Source organism: Lupinus angustifolius, chromosome LG13, assembly GCF_001865875.1.
Source record: "Lupinus angustifolius cultivar Tanjil chromosome LG13, LupAngTanjil_v1.0, whole genome shotgun sequence".
NCBI classification, from domain to species: Eukaryota; Viridiplantae; Streptophyta; class Magnoliopsida; order Fabales; family Fabaceae; genus Lupinus; species Lupinus angustifolius.
Window position 1 is genome coordinate 9,348,370 of NC_032021.1, and position 17,797 is coordinate 9,366,166.

Below are 17,797 nucleotides of genomic sequence, written 5' to 3' on the forward strand. Positions count from 1 at the left end.
TTCAATTGATTGGTATGTATGTATGGATATTCTGATTATGCTACATTGGGGCAATGTGTAGTTTAAGTGTGTCGGAGACTATTCTAGGTCGTAGGTTAGGTTGATGCATGCTTTCCTTGGATTTTTAGGTTTTGCTTAGGTTTGGGCATTTTCTCTCATACTCTCTTTCACTTAAGTCATGATATCTTGTGGTGTGAATCCATGCATTTTTGTGTGTCAAGTTGCTTTTGAGAATTGAGATGTGGAAACAATTGTGATAGACTTGTCCCTTGTGAGAATCTGAGCCTTAATTGTGGATAGATTATTGTATGTCATCTAATATTCTTTCATGTGTGATTACACTCTTGATTACTTGCATTATAGAACTTGACTTGTTTCTTGTTGATACTTGATATTCACATACACATATTGAAGTGAATTAGGCATTTCTTTTGAATAAGCCACTTAGCCATATAAGCCTATCTTGGTTGAATATATCCTTTGATGGCCCCTTTCAGCCTATTTACCTATTTCCTTGTTATTTAGCTCATTACAAGCTTATAAGTGAAATACCATGATTGTCCTAACCTAGGGGATTTTTGGAGCTTCGTAATTATTTTGGGAATGGGTATTAAGTAAGAAAAGGTGGATTGTTCTTCAAATCTTGTGGATTCTTGGTTATGTCTTAGGGATTGATAGAATTGTGTACATAAATGTTCATAAAAAACAAAGACAAAAACAAAACAAAACAAAAATAAAAACGAAAATAATAAATAAAAATAACAAAAAGAGAAACAAAAGTGAACAAAAGGTTGAGTAAGGCAAAGAGGATTGGAATTAGAGATTTGGTTTTATGTTGGGATTGATTTTTACTTACTTTTTACTTAATCCCCATTGCTCATCTATTCCATTTGGTTTTAGCTACATATCCCATATTTATCCTACCTTGTCCTTGGCCCCATTACAACCTTGAAAAGTCCTTTTGATCTTTATGTGCATGTGCTTATGGTGTTGATGTTAGAGGCTTGTCAAGCCTATGATTGTGTTTATTTTCATGAAGTACTTTGAGTGTAAACACTTGCAACCTAAAATACATGAGTGTAAACACTTTAGAGAGAATATCTTGTGAGGTTTTATCATTGTTGTGACTAGCCTCTTGGTTTGATTGGTTTCTTGGCATACTTGAATTCATTGGATGATGGTCATAGATATCTTGATTTGATTCTTTTACTCTTGTGTGTTTGATTTTTCTCATTTCATTGCATTTCCTAGATTTCATTGTGAAGTATCTGAATTTCTTAGGTTTCTAGTTTTTGTGATCTTCTTGCATGACTCACTTTGGTGCATATTGGTTAGCATAGCCTTATTTCTTGATTTTGCCCACGAATGCAAATGGTTAAGTGTGGGAGTATTTGATGAGCAATATATTACACACTACTCATAACCTTAATTTCTCATGATTGATGATTCTTGGTGCCTAATTGACTTCGTTTCACATGGGTTCGTGTTTTAGACTTTATTGGAATAATATTCCTAAAATGAATTAATTTAGGATTATTTTGCCTAATTAAATCTATTATCATTTTCATATCATATATGGTACCAATGGCATTTCGGGCATTATGGAAGTGGAGGATATGTGTTGAAGTGAAGATTGTGTTTAAGCCCATTTTCGTTTTATGTGGTTTGGAGGGATTAAATTCAGATTCCCCACTCCAAACAAACACACTTTTACTTTTCCCTCATTTTGAAACACAAGTCATTTTCGTTTTCCCCTCTTTTTGCTCTACTAGAGTTGCACTTCTTCTTCATTTTTCATTTTTAGTTTAATCTTCCATTGCCATGGAAGGCTAAATTTTTGGACTAAGTTCCTCTAGTAATGTATCACAACTCTTGAGGTTTTGTTATTGATGCATTTTCGGTTTCTTTATTGTTGGTTTCTTCTATCTTATTTCTGAATATGGTTTGCTTAATTCCATTGCTTAGAAACTGGTTGGTTGAGTTTATCTTCACTTAGTTGATTTACTCTCTCTAGTGCATGAATGCTTAGTTCATGTGAATTTGTTAATCGCACTTCTTCTTCATTTTTCATTTTTAGTTTAATCTTCCATTGCCATGGAAGGCTAAATTTTTGGACTAAGTTCCTCTAGTAATGTATCACAACTCTTGAGGTTTTGTTATTGATGCATTTTCGGTTTCTTTATTGTTGGTTTCTTCTATCTTATTTCTGAATATGGTTTGCTTAATTTCATTGCTTAGAAACTGGTTGGTTGAGTTTATCTTCGCTTAGTTGATTTACCATTTAGTGCATGAATTCTTAGTTCGTGTGAATTTGTTAATCGTTTCATGCTTATGTTGATTTCACTTAGTTAGAGGATTAGGTTTTCAAACTTTGAATTGATTATCGCTTAATTAATTGATTCTCAACAAATTCGAAAGTTAATGATTGGAATCTGAAAATAATCTTTTGAAACCGAGGATTGAGTTGTGGACAAACAAACCAAAGGGATTTAGCCATTTTATCATATTGCTTATTTACTACTCTTTCTAAAATTGCTTATGTTTCATACCATCCAACAACAAAAAACCCTTCTGTGTGTGTAAATATAAGGTGTTTGAAGTTTTGCTTGAAAGATAATCCTTGGAAAACGACCTAGGAGTTACTTCCTAGTACTGCAGTTTTTAATTGTTATTTTATTTGCATAGGGTACGACCTCGATCAGCGGCCTACTGTTACACAGTCATGCCTTTTGGCCTGAAAAACGCAGGGGCCACAAATCAGAGAATGATGAATACTGTTTTCGGGGATCAGATTGGCAAGAACATGGAGGTCTTCTTGGACGACATGATTGCCAAGAGCTTGCCAGCAGAAGACCAAGTAACCATCCTGAATGCCATCTTCAGACGATTACGCAAGTTTAATATGCGACTTAACCCAGAGAAGTGTACATTCGGGGTTGAAGCCAGAAGTACTTAGGATTTCTATTAATAAGTCGGGGCATCAAGGCCAATCCAGCAAAATGTCAGGCAATTATAGATATGTGCAGCCCAAGGTTGGTCAAAGAGGTCCAACAATTAAATGGGCGGTTGGTAGCACTATCTATATTCCTCCATGCATCCGCTCCCTGCATCCGCTCCCTGCATCCGCCAAGCATTCCATGCCACTCTTTCAGCTCCTCAAAAATAGCAACACTTTTACCTGGTCAGATGCATGTGAAGAAGCCTTCCAGCCCTTCAAGCAATACTTGGCAACTCCCCCTATGTTTTCTAAACCAAAACATGTTGAGACACTGTATGTTTACTTAGCAGTAATGGATGAGGTCGTGGCAACCGCTCGAGGGTCAACTCCCAATATAATTCACCAGCAAGACCATACAGAGCCCAGAGCTCAGGTACCAGAAATTGGAAAAAATCGCATATGCCATCTTGGTGGCTACAAGATGGCTACGACAGTATTTTCAAACTCATCTTGTGGTGGTTAGAACCAATCAGCCAATCCACCAAATTTTGCACAAGCTAAAGCTAGTGGGTCGAATGATCTCCTAGTATATTGAGCTCTCACAATTTGATATACGGTATGAGCCCAGAACGACTATCAAGAGCCAAGTCTTGTCTCATTATGTTGTCGAGTTGACCGTGCAACCCAATAACTCTGAGCAAATATGGACAATCTATTTCGATGGTTCATCCAATCCTCAGGGCAGTGGAGCAGGTATCTTGTTGTATAATGGTCAAGGGGTGACCATTAAACACTTGTTGACCTTCACTTTTCCTACGTCAAACAACCAAGTCGAGTACGAAGCATGCATTTATGGTTTACAGTTGGCCAGAGAATTCGGAGCCGAAAAGGTGTCCATATGTAGTGATTCCCAGCTCGTTGTCTCCCAGATTACGGGCGCCTACCAAACAAAGGATATGTTGTTAGGAAAATATCTTGCCAAGGTTATATTATCCATCCAACACATCCCAAGGGAGCAGAATGTCTGGGCGGATATATTATCCAAATTGGCTAGCACAAAGAGTCCACGTAACAATAGGTCGGTGGTTCTAGGAAACGTCTTACGACCCAGTGTCATGGCGGTCGAACAGATACAAATCTCAGATGACTGGACTCATCCCATCATCGGTTATTTACTCAATTGTGACCTACCGACTAACCAGAAAGAAATGCAAAGATTCCTCAGGCACAATTCATGGTTCACAATAGTACAAGGCTATTAATATCGTCGAGGCTTTTCTGCTCCCATGCTTAAATGCCTCGGGCCCGATAGGGCACAGTACGTTCTTCAAGAAATTCACGAAGGAAGTTGTGGCCACCATCTCGGCGGAGCATCATTGGCCAAGAAAGTGCTCCGAGCAGGGTATTACTAGTCGACCATGGAAAAAGATGCCTCCGAGTTAACCAAGAAATGCATACCCTGCCAATTGTTTGATGATCTTCACAAGGCCCCGCCTGAAGACCTAACAACCACTATGACCATGTGGTCATTCTGCAAATGGGGTATGGACATCTTGGGACCATTCCCACCAGCAGCCGGATAACTTAGGTTCCTGATAGTGGTAGTGGATTACTTCACTAAATGGATCTAAGCTGAGCCCCTATCCACTATCACGTCAGTCAACATCCGTAAATTTACCTAGAAAAACATTATCATGCAATTCGGGGTGTCATCCACGATTGTCACTAATGATGGGACTCAATTTTCCGACCGGAAATTCGGGTAACTGTTTTCATGTCTTCACATCAAGCAACATTTCACTTCGGTCGAATACCCTCAGACAAACCGTCAACAAGAAACGGCTAATAAGGTCCTCCTGCACGGAATAAAAAGAAGGTTACAAGAGGCCAAAGGAGCATGGCCGAAACAGTTACATCATGTCCTCTAGGCTTACTACACCACTCCTCACTCCACCACCGGGGAATCACATTTTAACCTCACTTACGGGGTTGAAACCATGATCCTAGTAGAAATTAGTGAGCCCACCTGGCGGACGTTGCACTTCGATGAAGCTGCCAACTTGGCTATCCTGAGACACAACCTAGACTAGATAGAAGAGAAAAGAGACCAGGCTAGAATTAAGGAAACCACCATCAAAAGAAGGACCGCTAATAAATATAACACAAATGTGGTACCCAGAAACTTTGAAACAGACAGTTTAGTACTTAGAATGGCCGACATCGGCAAAACCAAAGGCAAGCTAGCGCCTAATTGGGAAGGGCCCTACTGAGTGACTGACAAAACCTGCAAAGGGGCCTACAAACTCGAAGACTTGGCAGGAAAGAAGATCCACCTCACTTGAATTGCAACAAACCTACGACATTTTTTTTCTTAGAAAGATGTAAATTATATGTATTAGACCTTCCAATGGTTGAACAAATGATGTAATCAAATCCTACTTATATGTTAACGATGTATTATTCAGATGTTTTTTACAAGCCATAGGTGGGCGACCAATAATACGCCCCTTAGAGGCGTGGGCTAGTCCCTTTCTAATGGCGGTTCAATCTTCAAAGTAGGGACCAAGTCCCCTTGGTCGCCAATAACACAACCCTCAGAGGCGTGGACTAGTCCCCCTCCGACGACGGTTCAATCTTCAAGCCCAAACAGGGACCAAGTCCCATTGGTCACCAATAACACACCCCTCAGAGGTGTGGGCCAGCCCCTCCTCTGACGGCGGTTCAATCTTCAAGCCCAAGTAGAGACCAAGTCCCCTTGATCACCAATGACACACCCCTTAGAGGCATGGGACAGTCCCCCTCTGACGGTTGTTCAATCTTCAACCCCAAGCAAGGACCAAGTCCCCTTGGTCGCCAATAACACATCCCTTAGAGGTTTGGGCAAGTCCCCCTGTGACGGTAGTTCAATCTTCAAGTCCAAGTAGGGACCAAGTCCCATTGGTCGCCAATAACACACCCCTTAGAGGTGTGGGCCAGTCTCCCTCTGATGACGGTTCAATCTACAAACTCAAGCAATCATGCGACCCGACAAATATGAGTAATCATCTCATCAAAAACATCCTACTTCATTTATTAAAGGAAATCTAAGTAGTTATTACTTGATTATTCAATATTCCCATTCAAGTTCATTGATGGATACCCGGATAGTCACTACTTATTGAATTCAAGTTCATTACTTGACATCTGGGCGGTTATTACTTAATAACTATTCAACATTCTCATTCAAGTTTATTGATGGATACCCGGGCAGTCACTACTTATTGAATTTAAGTTCATTACTTGACATTCGGGCGGTCATTACTTAATTATTGGTCAATATTCTCATTCAAGTTCGTTTACTTGATTCTCGGGTAGCCACCACTTAAAAGATTATCCAACATTATTGATCAAATTCAGTTATGGGTGCCCGTACAATTATTTTCAATTATACAAGTCACTTGTTACACATTAGCCGAAAATAAAATAAGGTACGAGTTAACAAGGCAGGGTAAAGAGAAAAGGAGGCAACCTTCATTCATTAATGGTCAGATTAAATCCGACCAATTACATTAGCAGAAAATAAAACTTATAACCTTCACCATCTCTACCCAGGACTTGAAGCTTCACCAGGCCCTCCCATCATCAGCAACCAACTCCCCCTCAGGAGTGACCCTAGCATCTATCCTAGTCCAAGACCAATCAACATCAGGGAGAACCAACCAAACTTGGGCAAAGGCGTTGTCCCACCCCACATTAGCCGCCACAACAACGTCCTCCTCCAAGTCCTAGTAAGACGCCTTCAGTTGAGCCAACTCCTTGGTCAATCGAGCAATATTGGCCATGGCCGTCTCCTCCCTCACCTCGGACAACCTCAACTTGGTCCCAAGTTGACGCCTCTCCTCTTCAGCTCGGCCAAGGCGGTCGCCCAAAGCCCTTATCTCCTGCTGGGCAGCCCCCATTTCTAGCTGGGTCTGGAAGGCCGCCTCCTGAGCATCCTAAAGTTGGAGTGACATTGTCAAGAGCTGCTCACTGGCGATCAGGTTCTACTCCTCCTAGACCTTCAAGACTTCAACATACTTTTTCTCCAACCCATGAAGGTGAGTTGAATGTCATTCTTGGAGATTGGTCAGGGCATCCTCCCCAACCCGAGTGGTCAGTACTCCCTCACCCTCGAAGTACTTAACCACAAAAGCAACCAGAACCTCGGCCTCCCGAACTTTCCTCAGAAGCTCAGTCACGGGCATGGAATATGTGGTATCCAGCACCCCTAGATTAAGTGACCCAATTTCAACTACATTGGGGACTCGGTACAAAAAGGAATGCTTGGAGGGAGTCTTTCCTTTACCATTGCTAGGGGTTTTCCCTTTGGCTGGATCTTTAGTGTGGGGAGTAGGAACCCCAGTTGGCACAACTTCATCCCCGATTAGATTGATCAGATGGACGCCTGTTGGGGCAGGGTTTACAGTAATTACAGGTTCAGAATGGATGGGTAGAACATCCGCTGGTCTGGTGGATGAACCGTCCCCCCGAGAAGATTCTAGCCGAGCAGGCAATCAAATCTCGCCTTTTTTGTGACCTCAACACTTTTCCTTTTCAAAGCGGCCCTTCTCAAAAGACCTGATCGATCGGATTGGTCACTCATAGAAGCTGCTAGAAAAAAGAAAAAACAAATCAGATCATGTGAAAATAATACAAAAAATAGTATATAAACCTAGATGTTCACCGACTTCCACTTCAAAAATATGATCCCCCTGGACCAACTTATAGCACACTATGACCCGACCCTCCTCTATCCAAGATAACATCTCGTTCACCACCTCCATTTCCCAGATACTCAGCTGTTCATACAAGAAGCTAAAGGATTTGGCCGGTTTTTGGTGTATCCCCACATTTCAGGAAAGTGGAAACCAGGGTAGACCATCATGCCTATATACCCATGTATGATGATCACCTTCCACCTTTACTCGGAAGAACCCCGTCTTCCAACCCTTCACGGACCCCTCAAAAGGTTGGGAGATAGCACACCCATTTCTGGATCGGAGCGATGTCCACCCACACCAACCCGCGTCATTCTCATCTTTGTTAGTGTTATGTCCCTCCCGGAACATCCAAAAGAATTGGCGAAGCATGCAAGGCTGTTCCATGACCTCATAGAATATCTTGAAGATCTGGATGAACACCTAAGAGTTAGGGTGGAGTTGAGAAGGAGCTACTTGGAGGTGCTGCAACACTTCGGCATACCATCCATCAAAGCGCACCTTCACCCCAATCTGGCAACAGATGTACTCGTACATACAAAAGCTTTGTCGATCGCCACTTTCCAGAAAGATATCTTGGCAAACTCGTTCCTTCTTAGCTGGGTTGCACCATGTTATGCCCTCGATCGGATTGGCTAGCAGATCCACACAAGGATGCTTGTCCGTAGAATAAAAAGGGGCACTACCGACCACTTCTCGATCCACCCACCATTAAGGAGACTCTAGACCCATCATCTCTGACGGAAGAGTATATTGGTCAGTATGGTCAACAAAATTCCTCCTCATGTATGACCTATCACCAAAAGAAGTGTCAGACTCCGAACTAGATATACCATCCAAGACCGGACCCCACTTCTCATAAAAGGATGTCTCATCTTGGACGTCAACCTCATCCCTACCCTCTTTCCCTCTCAAATCGTGCAAAAGGGTGGGAAGAGACAACTATCAAGGCTGCCCCCGTATAGACCGGCGCCTTCGATGATAGGAAATGGGGGTTGTAAAGATTGGCGGGGGTTCAGATAAGATCTCTAGCTCATCAGAACTAGAATCCCCACCGAACATAATTAAAAAGAAAACAAAGAAGAAGAAATGAAATAACTGGTTGAAGGAAGCTTTGAAAGGGAAGAAACTTCTGGAAGAAAAGAAAGCTCATCCGGATCCAGAAAAGGTCAGAGGTTCGGCAACAGAAAAGACAGAATGAAGAACATAGAAGGAGAGAACCCCTATTTATAGGGAAGGATCCAAGCCTAGATCTCCCCAAAAGCCCAACCCAAAAATGCATCCACCCATCCAAAATCACTCAAGAACAATCCAATGGTGGCCTAGAAACCTAGACGGTAGAACTGAATCGAGCAGACGCGTCAGTTGGTTATTCTAAGCTTTCAGACGGAACGCTCAGCATTCCTCCACGTGTCTAACAAGGACAAATGGCCATCATGACCTACTCCTACACCTAAAGGCTACCCTTATCCATCAAACTGGAACATCATGAGTCTACTAGCTCGGTCTGCTTTCGACTAACCTAATAGATTGGGAGCAATTGTTCCACCCGGATAAATCCGGGTGTTTCCTAACCCATCTCGGGTGCGAATATGTGTCACCATAAATGCTCCTGACGTGTCTTTAATGCCTCTAGTACCCCATTAATGCCTCTAACATCCCATTAATGTATTTGACTTCGTCATCAATGCGCCACAAACATCATAAATGTTGACTGACATTTCACATGCCACGCCGCCTGCACACCCAACCTGCTCCTCGAGAATTCGATAGACGCAAACCTGCAAACGAGGAAAGGACAACCCAAAATATCCCGTTATACTCGCTAGGCTCTGACTAATAGTTGGGTGCTACGTCGATGACCTCAAACTCTATAAATAAGGAGCACACACATGGAGTTAATTAATTCACATTTCCCTCATTTATTGCTACACTTATTGTTACTTGTTCTAACTTCTCTCTTATTTACTCCATTTCTCTCTAAAATAATCTATTGACTTGATCGTCGAAGAACATTTTCAGGTACCTCCCGTGGCAGGTCCAGACGATATTCCGACCAAGATTTCCGCTCTCCTCCATTCCATCGGGCATCCGTTACCGATAATTCCCTCTTAATACCAAATTACTGGATATATTAAATATATTAGTCCATAATTGTTTAATATATCAAAGTTTTCTCAACCATGAATATAGTTTAAAATTCTTTGAATAAAATAACATGAATGATATGATGTAAAACTTTCCAATTCTTTTATTCATATTTTTGTGATTTTATGCGGGTTGAGCATTAAGGATGATAAAAAAACCGAACCTGCAGGTATCCACCCAAACGTAACCCGAATTTAATGGGAAAAACAGATGTGGTTGGATTAGTGTTCGGGTTTTACTCGATTTCAACTTTCAAATTCGGGTTTTACTCGATTTCAACTTTCAAATTCAGGTTTAGTATAGTTTATACCCTATCCTGAACTCGTCCGAACCTGATTAATATATGTAAAATCATAAAATTACACATAAATACATATATAAAACTTATACATATATAGTATATATATATATATATATATATATATATATATATATATATATATATATATATATATATATATATATATATATATATATATATATATATATATATATATATATATATATATATATATATATATATATATATATATATATATGAATATATGTTTCGGGCGAGTTTTCATCGGGTTTGGGTTACCTGAAACTCGACAGATTCAGAGATGATATCATTGTTTTCAACATCACTTAATTTGGGTTTCGAATTTTGGTTTCAAGTTTGGGTAAGCACATAACCAATCACGACTCGTTATGTTACCATTCCTAGTGAGCATGGACAAGGTTGGGCGGATATGACTTTCCCCTTACTCAATCATAAATGTTGGTTGAATCATTTTTTTGAACTTGAACTCGGCTCTAGACGAGATCTCATATATTAATCGAATTAGTATTTGAACCTGAACCTAGACCTATTGAATATAATATATACATCTTTTGGATAAAGTCTTCTTAACATTACATATGATTATAAATATATAATTTAACATATAAAATTATATTTATTAAAAAATATGAGAAAATCAATAATATTTTTAACTAAAAAGATATTATTACTTTGTAAAAAATTAAATAGACACACATTCAAACATATTGAATGAATGGTTTAATTGTCTTAGATTCGATGGCACACACAAGCTCAAGAAATCCGAATTGGAACCCTAGCCTCTGTTAGCATCTCCTTACTTTCCTTCTCTAAACATTTCCTTCTTCCTACTCCCGTCATTTTAAATCTGTTGTTTTTTGTAGCACAATCCCACAAAACCAACTCAGTGCCCGATTTCTCATTTTGGGGTCACTCAACCCTAAAATTTCTCATTCTTCAACAATAAAAATCCAACCTGTTTTATTACAAGAGTTCATTTTGTTGATTCTCAAGCTATGGTACTTCATATGTGCCTTTCTTATCTGTTTCTATTCACTGTTTTCATTGTTTAGCTTCTAAGCATAAATAAAAATGGAAATTATTCCCTAGGATTTTCCCCACTGTTTAGGAATTTTAATTGAGTTATTTTCAGGTATTCAAAGCCTAAGAGGGTGTTTTATAATAATGTATTGTTTTGCAAAACCTATACTGATCCTGGAAGGAAAAAAATGTTTGTTTTTCTGTGATTGTTGTGTTAATTTTTTAATATCCAAAAGTTGTAATTTGTAAATGATCTTTCTTTCATTCATGTTTTGGAAAGTTCACTGTTTCTAGCTAGGATATTGAAATTAACTCAAACGTTTTATGCAGGCTTCAAAGATTCTTGCGAACTTGATTGTGATGGGTGGGGGAATCCTGGCAAGAGCAGTTGTTCAGGCATATCGTCAAGCGCTTGCAAGTAAGTAACTTCATGCTCATTTACTATTCATTCCAGTGATTTTTTATATCGCCTGTTTTGATTATTCAATTGTTTATTTCCTTGGATATATACCATATGCAATTTTTGCTTCAACTATTTCTCAACTCAAAATTGTTATATCACTTAATTGCCATATTTTCGGTTTATACACCATGCCAAGGATGTAGTTTGGTTCCTAAAGACTTATGGTGGTTATGATTTTTTTTCTACCAGAGGGGTAGGGTGGGATTTCGTGGACTATACAGAAAACTAAGTAGTCAATCCCAAATAGCTGAGCGGATTGGCTGACCCAGAAATGGGATAGCATGGCCACTATTGACACATAGGAAACAACATAAAGAATTTAAACCACGCACATATGCTTGAAAATAAAATAAATACACAGAATTATAAGCATAACTCAAATCCAACATAAGTCATAAAAAGTATAGCTCAAAATAACTGTCATAATTCAAATCCAAGCAAAAAGAGGTTTACTAACACTTTAAGCCCTAAGATGGTTTAATCCAGAGGCAGCTGGGGATGAATTGTTCTGGGGGTTTGGTCGCTGACATGGCGGCTGAGATAATGCTATGGCTTCTAAGATGAGCAGAGGAGATAAGAGTTTGAAGAAAAAGGAAGAAGAGAGGAGATAAAAAAGGATCAAGAATCGCCAGTAGTAATCACTGGAAATAGGAGAAGCTGCCGGAAATCAAGTCATCATCGCTGGGTGAAGGTAAATGTTATGTGATGGGTTTGAGTCCTCAGTTCAGAATCAAATATTAAGTTGGTGGTCTTTTTGGGAAACCTTTTCAAAATAGAGTTTGGCTTAGGCAAAATGACCTAAATGGACAAAAAAGGAGTAATTATTGTGTGGCCTAGGATCAATGGTTCTGATCACATCTAAGCCATCGATTTAACAAATACCCATAAAACTTTAACTCATAAATGCAACATTAATGGTTTAGATGTGTCCAGGACCAGTAGTCCTGTATAACACAATTTCTGCAAGAAGAGGGCCTACAAATTTAAGTGGTGGTATTTTTGGGATTTGACCTTTAACCCCTGCTGCACCTGCAACAGGCTGCAAATTAATGCGAAACCTGACTAGGAAATGCGACACGATTGTGATTTCCGTCGCAGAGAGCTCCTCCCCGCTCTGCTCCGAGCCGATAGTGCCTCTATTGGGAACTATTGACTGCTTAGCCAGAAAAGCAATCCTTTTATTAGGGGAATAAATTTGATAAAGTTGAAATGTGAATCAATATGAGGGATATGTTCAGAGTCAAATTTTAGGTTGCATTATTTTGTATGTGGTATGTGTATTCCTAATTGCTCATATTCAGACACTATTGAATGAAATCCTACTTTCTCGGGGTTGAATAGCATATTCTAGAAGATCTCATGATAAGGATTACATGCTTTATATTCAACTTGTTGATCATTACATTTTTGTCTAAAGTATTTTTTCACAAGCCTCATGTATCACGCTTTCCATTTTTATCAAGTCTAGAAAGGTTAATTGAGAATATGTTGCTCCGCACCATACCTTTTTAAGGACTAATTTCTCCTCCACCTTTGTACTTATCTTCTTTCTCTTAATCAATTGTTCTCTGATATGACAATATCAATGAAATTGGCGAACCTTGTTTGCATTAAGTGGAGTTGGTTACATGGTTTGTACTAAAAGCCAATATGCTCAATTCTGTATTACATACTCATGAAGCTTCATTTTCCTTAAATAAGTAGTAGTCTCTATCAATGTCTTTTCGGGTCTCCTACCTGGAAGATTTCTTGCATACACTTTTGTAACTGTCCAGACTAAATTTATTTACTTTCAAGTTTCAATTCAATGGCTTGTGTTGTTATGTCTTATGTGGTGCCATGTGTCATGTTATTTTTACCCTGGAGTAGTGTACTACTCATAGATCACATAAGAATTTCTGCTACCTGTCTTTAGAGGATTATAGATTTATAGTATGAAACATCAATTTTTCCCAATGTCTGTGTAATTTATTGGTCATTGTTTTACATGAGCAAACCATCTTAAAGAGCTTTTCCATAAATATTTGTGCTGTGGAAACCACTCCAACTTTGTGTCTTACGATCTAATTCCTACCTGTATCCATCCTAGTTTTCCCATTAACCATCATAACATTCTCATTTCGGCCTTGATCTTTTTCTCATTATGGCTGTTCACTGTCCATCATTATGATCCATATCACATTGCAGGTCTTACTGCAGTTTAGTAAAACTTTCTCTTCAATTTCATGGGCATATTAAGGTCACAATATATTTGAAGCACCTTTTCACTTCTCTATCCTACTTGTACTTCGATAAAATTTTGACATTATTATCGACCCCTTTATTCTTCAATCCACTAAAGTGGTCCCCCTTGGTCTCAAGAGCATACATTCAGTCTCCACATCTACTACTAAGCATTTATTCTTCACTCTTCCTTTCAGTTAAGTTGAGTGAGGTCCTTAGGGTGTGTTTGATGCATATTGACGGCAATACAAAGAAAACAGTAGAACACAAGTGGTTGAGTCATTGGACAACTTTTTGTGTTGTTACCTTTTTTATGACAAATGCACAAGGTTAGAAATTTTGTACTATTTGATATGTGAGGTCACATGTTCAAATCCTGGAAACAACCTCTCCACTTGCAGGAGTAAAGCTGCGTATATCTACCTTCCCCAGACCCCACTAAGTGGGAGCTTCATACATTGAGCCATTCTCTTTTACTATTCGACATACACAAACAAGTACTCAACAAAAATAATGTTAACTTATGTGTACCATTTGTTTTTCACTAATCAAGAAAGGGTTAAGGATTTTGGTCTTTTTCTTTTCTACTACTTTAGAGGTTAAGTGGATAGACAACAATTAAGAGTTTCATCTTGTTTCTTGACTTGATCTTTCTCATATTGTGCCTTAGCCAATTTATATATATTTATACCCTAAAATCCTGCCATTTTCATTACAACTATGTTGTTCCAGATGCCTCAAAAAACGGTGTTGCACAAGAGACAATACAAAATACTCTCCGAAGAGCCAGCAAAGTCATGACAGAGCAAGAGGCTCGACAGATTCTTGGTGTGACTGAGGAAACTCCTTGGGAAGAGATTATGAGGGTTAGTCTATCATTTGCATTATAGTTATGACCCATGTGTTACAATATTTTCTCATACATACTTCTTCAATGCAGAAATACAACACCTTGTTTGAGAATAATGCCAAGAATGGGAATTTTTATCTCCAGTCCAAAGTTCATCGCGCTAAGGAATGTCTAGAGAATCAAGCTAAGGATCAAGGTACTACCCCCCATAGTTGAGATCTTATCTTTGTTCCTTCTTGATAGTCATAACCCTTACATAGTCATTTTGGCTAGATGGGTATCCAAATTGATCTGAGTTGTACACTATTTGTGCAATCATAAGTTTTGGGAAACTGAAAATTCTAGTAAGATGATTTTTTTATATTTTGTAATTGGTTAGGGTTTGATTGCAAATAGTGAAAGGCTATTTAAAGAACAGAAGCTATATTATTTATTTGTTTTTATTTTGTTGGTCCATGAAGCCATGTTATTACATGATGGTGTTCAAAATGAGAAAGTTATAATGAGGTTGAGTTTCGAAGGAAATAATTGCTTGAGCTGGGTTTATTTTTGCAGTAAGGTTTTAGATTATTATGTTGGCTGTGATCTTTATGTATTTTATTAGATTCAGTGTCAGAATATTTTTATCCCTTTAGCGCCCAGTGTTCAAGAGGTCATGGGTTCAACTTTTGGTAATAACTTCTCCACTTTTGAAGATAAGGTTGCATGTATTTACTCTCGTGAAACCTCATTCTAGGTGGAGTAGATTATTCCCATGAGTGAAATTTGTTCATGGTTATGGGTTTAAATTATGTATTAACAATTTGAGGATTATTTTCCTCGTTTGGAAGTATCCATTTTCTTTTTGGCTATACTACGGTCTATCTTGTTGCACATTTCCTAATCAATTTTTTATGGTCAGCCATATCTTCGTGTTGTTGTTTTTTTTGTACTACTAATAGTATTCACTCACCTTATGGGTAATGAACTGATCTCTTTTGGTGTGCTTAATTGTTTCTCCCAACAAGTGTCATTCTAAGAAATTCTATCTTGTTTGTGTCGTGAGTCTTTTAATGATTGTTAAGATTGTTGTCTAACAACGTAAAGTCTAACTGAGATGCGGCATATATGTTTTGAATGATTTCCTAGAGAAAAATTAGAAGATAAATGAGGATGAATGAATATGATAATTAACTAACTTTTACCATCATGTATGTATGGCTCATATTCATATATATACTCAGTTTTTATATGAGAACCATTATACTTGAATCATTCCCCTACTAATTATAATAATTCTCCTTAGCTTGAACAAAAATATTCATCCTCTTATAACTTGATTTAGGCTCTTAAGATTTTCAATTACAAAATCAGAACTCGAGTATCATCTTATTATTTTATTTAATCAAATTTAATAACTTACTATCTCTAAAAAATATATTTTTGAATATTATATTTTCATTGGACTAGTATTAATAAGCCGAAATACCTATTCCATCTTTTTAAGTTATTTTAATGTTAGCATCCAAAATTTGATTAGTAGATTCTACTGAAAATAGTTTACATGTTAGGAATTTTCAAAATCTGATTTAACACGCAAATAAATTCTTGGAGTAAGTGAGTAAATCTTGGAAATTCAATAGTTTATATTAGTGAGTAAATCTAAACTACTAGATGTCCATAGAATTAATGGCTAGGATGATGAGTAAATTTAAAAAACTTACTCTTGGAGTTAGTGGATCCATACTCTCCTAAAAATGTGAGTTTATTCTTCTTTAAAAATTCAATCTTTAAACTAACTTTCATAAATAATTCAAGAAGCTGAGCAATTCAAAAGATTCATGAAACTATTTTTAAGGTGCTAGTTTGTGAGTTCCAATTGAGTATGATATTTTTACATCCACAAAACTCAAACTCAAAGTTGATACATATTATCCCAAAAGTCACTCTTTTCTGCTAGAAACCATAAGACAAACAAATCATGCATTATTTTCAAATTATGATACTGTTGAACATAACATTTTAACCATTGTCTCACATCAAGTGATTGAAAAGCTCACTATACTCATACTTAACCTTATATTTCTCCTATTATCAATTTTTAACACTTTTTTCCTCATTAGATCTTATTTTCAAAGAGTCGGGGCGGGCCCAAAGCAAGTACGAGTGTGCTGTGCATGGGCCACAGTTAATAGGACCTAATTTTTTATATACACAGTTAATTTTTTTCAGTTTTTATTCTTATAAAAAGTTTCATCTCACATAACAAATACATGTCTGTCAATCCACACATTTCTATTGTTTGAGATTTAATGTATAGTCTTTACATGTAAGAACTTCTTACAAAAATATTACCTTCCCAAAAAGAATATGCCAACAATCTTTCATTTGATTGTATTTTGATACTTAAAAAATGTGAAGTTTATTATCTAATGAAAAAACAACTGAAATAAAGAAAATAAAAAGGGTCACCTTGTAGAGTTACCTATAAGTGCATAAGATCATAGAATGAAAAAAGAGTATAACTTGAGAGAAAAAGACATTGGGGTAAAAGAGAGAATGTAGAATGTGAAAAATTAATGTTGTTGAAATTGAGAGAAAATGAGTGAGAGAAAAAGAAGAAAGTGTGCATTCATGAATGTGAATACATATATGTCCTCTTCTTCTGTTATTGTCTAAAATCTTCTCACAATAAGTTGGTTATGATAAAAAATCTTTCAATGATATTGAAACGATTGATATTCCATATATAGTCTTTGAAACAACTTTGAAACTATCAATGTTTTCATTCATTCATCGATATTATTGGAAGTTTGAAACTATCAACTTTGAAACGATTGATATTCCATAATATTGAAAGTTGAAACCACCAATGCCTTAATTCATTCATCCATGCTTTCATAATTTCAAAGTGAATATAGAAAAGGAGTAAAATTAGGATATCGAAATTACATTTGTTCAATTACTTAATTGTCTCTCATTCATATTTTATTTTTATATAGTACTATAAATTACACTTTACCTATGAATTTATTTAATGTTTTGTTAATTATATTATCACAATCGAAGTAAAATTAAAATCTGGTTCACACATTAGGTGTAAAAAGTATAAAATCAT

The 17,797-nt window shown here is 37.5% G+C and overlaps 1 protein-coding gene across 1 annotated transcript; it reads left to right on the forward strand.

Moving 5' to 3' along the window:
* LOC109363441 (mitochondrial import inner membrane translocase subunit PAM16 like 2-like) lies at positions 10,904 to 15,018 on the forward strand. The gene is made up of 4 exons (XM_019609704.1): positions 10,904 to 11,142; positions 11,495 to 11,582; positions 14,583 to 14,716; positions 14,791 to 15,018. The coding sequence occupies exons 1-4, from the start codon at positions 11,140 to 11,142 to the stop codon at positions 14,914 to 14,916; spliced, it is 351 nt and encodes a 116-aa protein (XP_019465249.1). The 5' UTR covers positions 10,904 to 11,139; the 3' UTR covers positions 14,917 to 15,018.

Bases quoted from the DNA above. Each gene is read 5' to 3' on its own strand.
- LOC109363441 (XM_019609704.1), top strand. The intron at 11,583-14,582 runs GTAAGTAACTTC...ATGTTGTTCCAG, and splicing joins ATATCGTCAAGCGCTTGCAA to ATGCCTCAAAAAACGGTGTT. The intron at 14,717-14,790 runs GTTAGTCTATCA...TCTTCAATGCAG, and splicing joins CTTGGGAAGAGATTATGAGG to AAATACAACACCTTGTTTGA.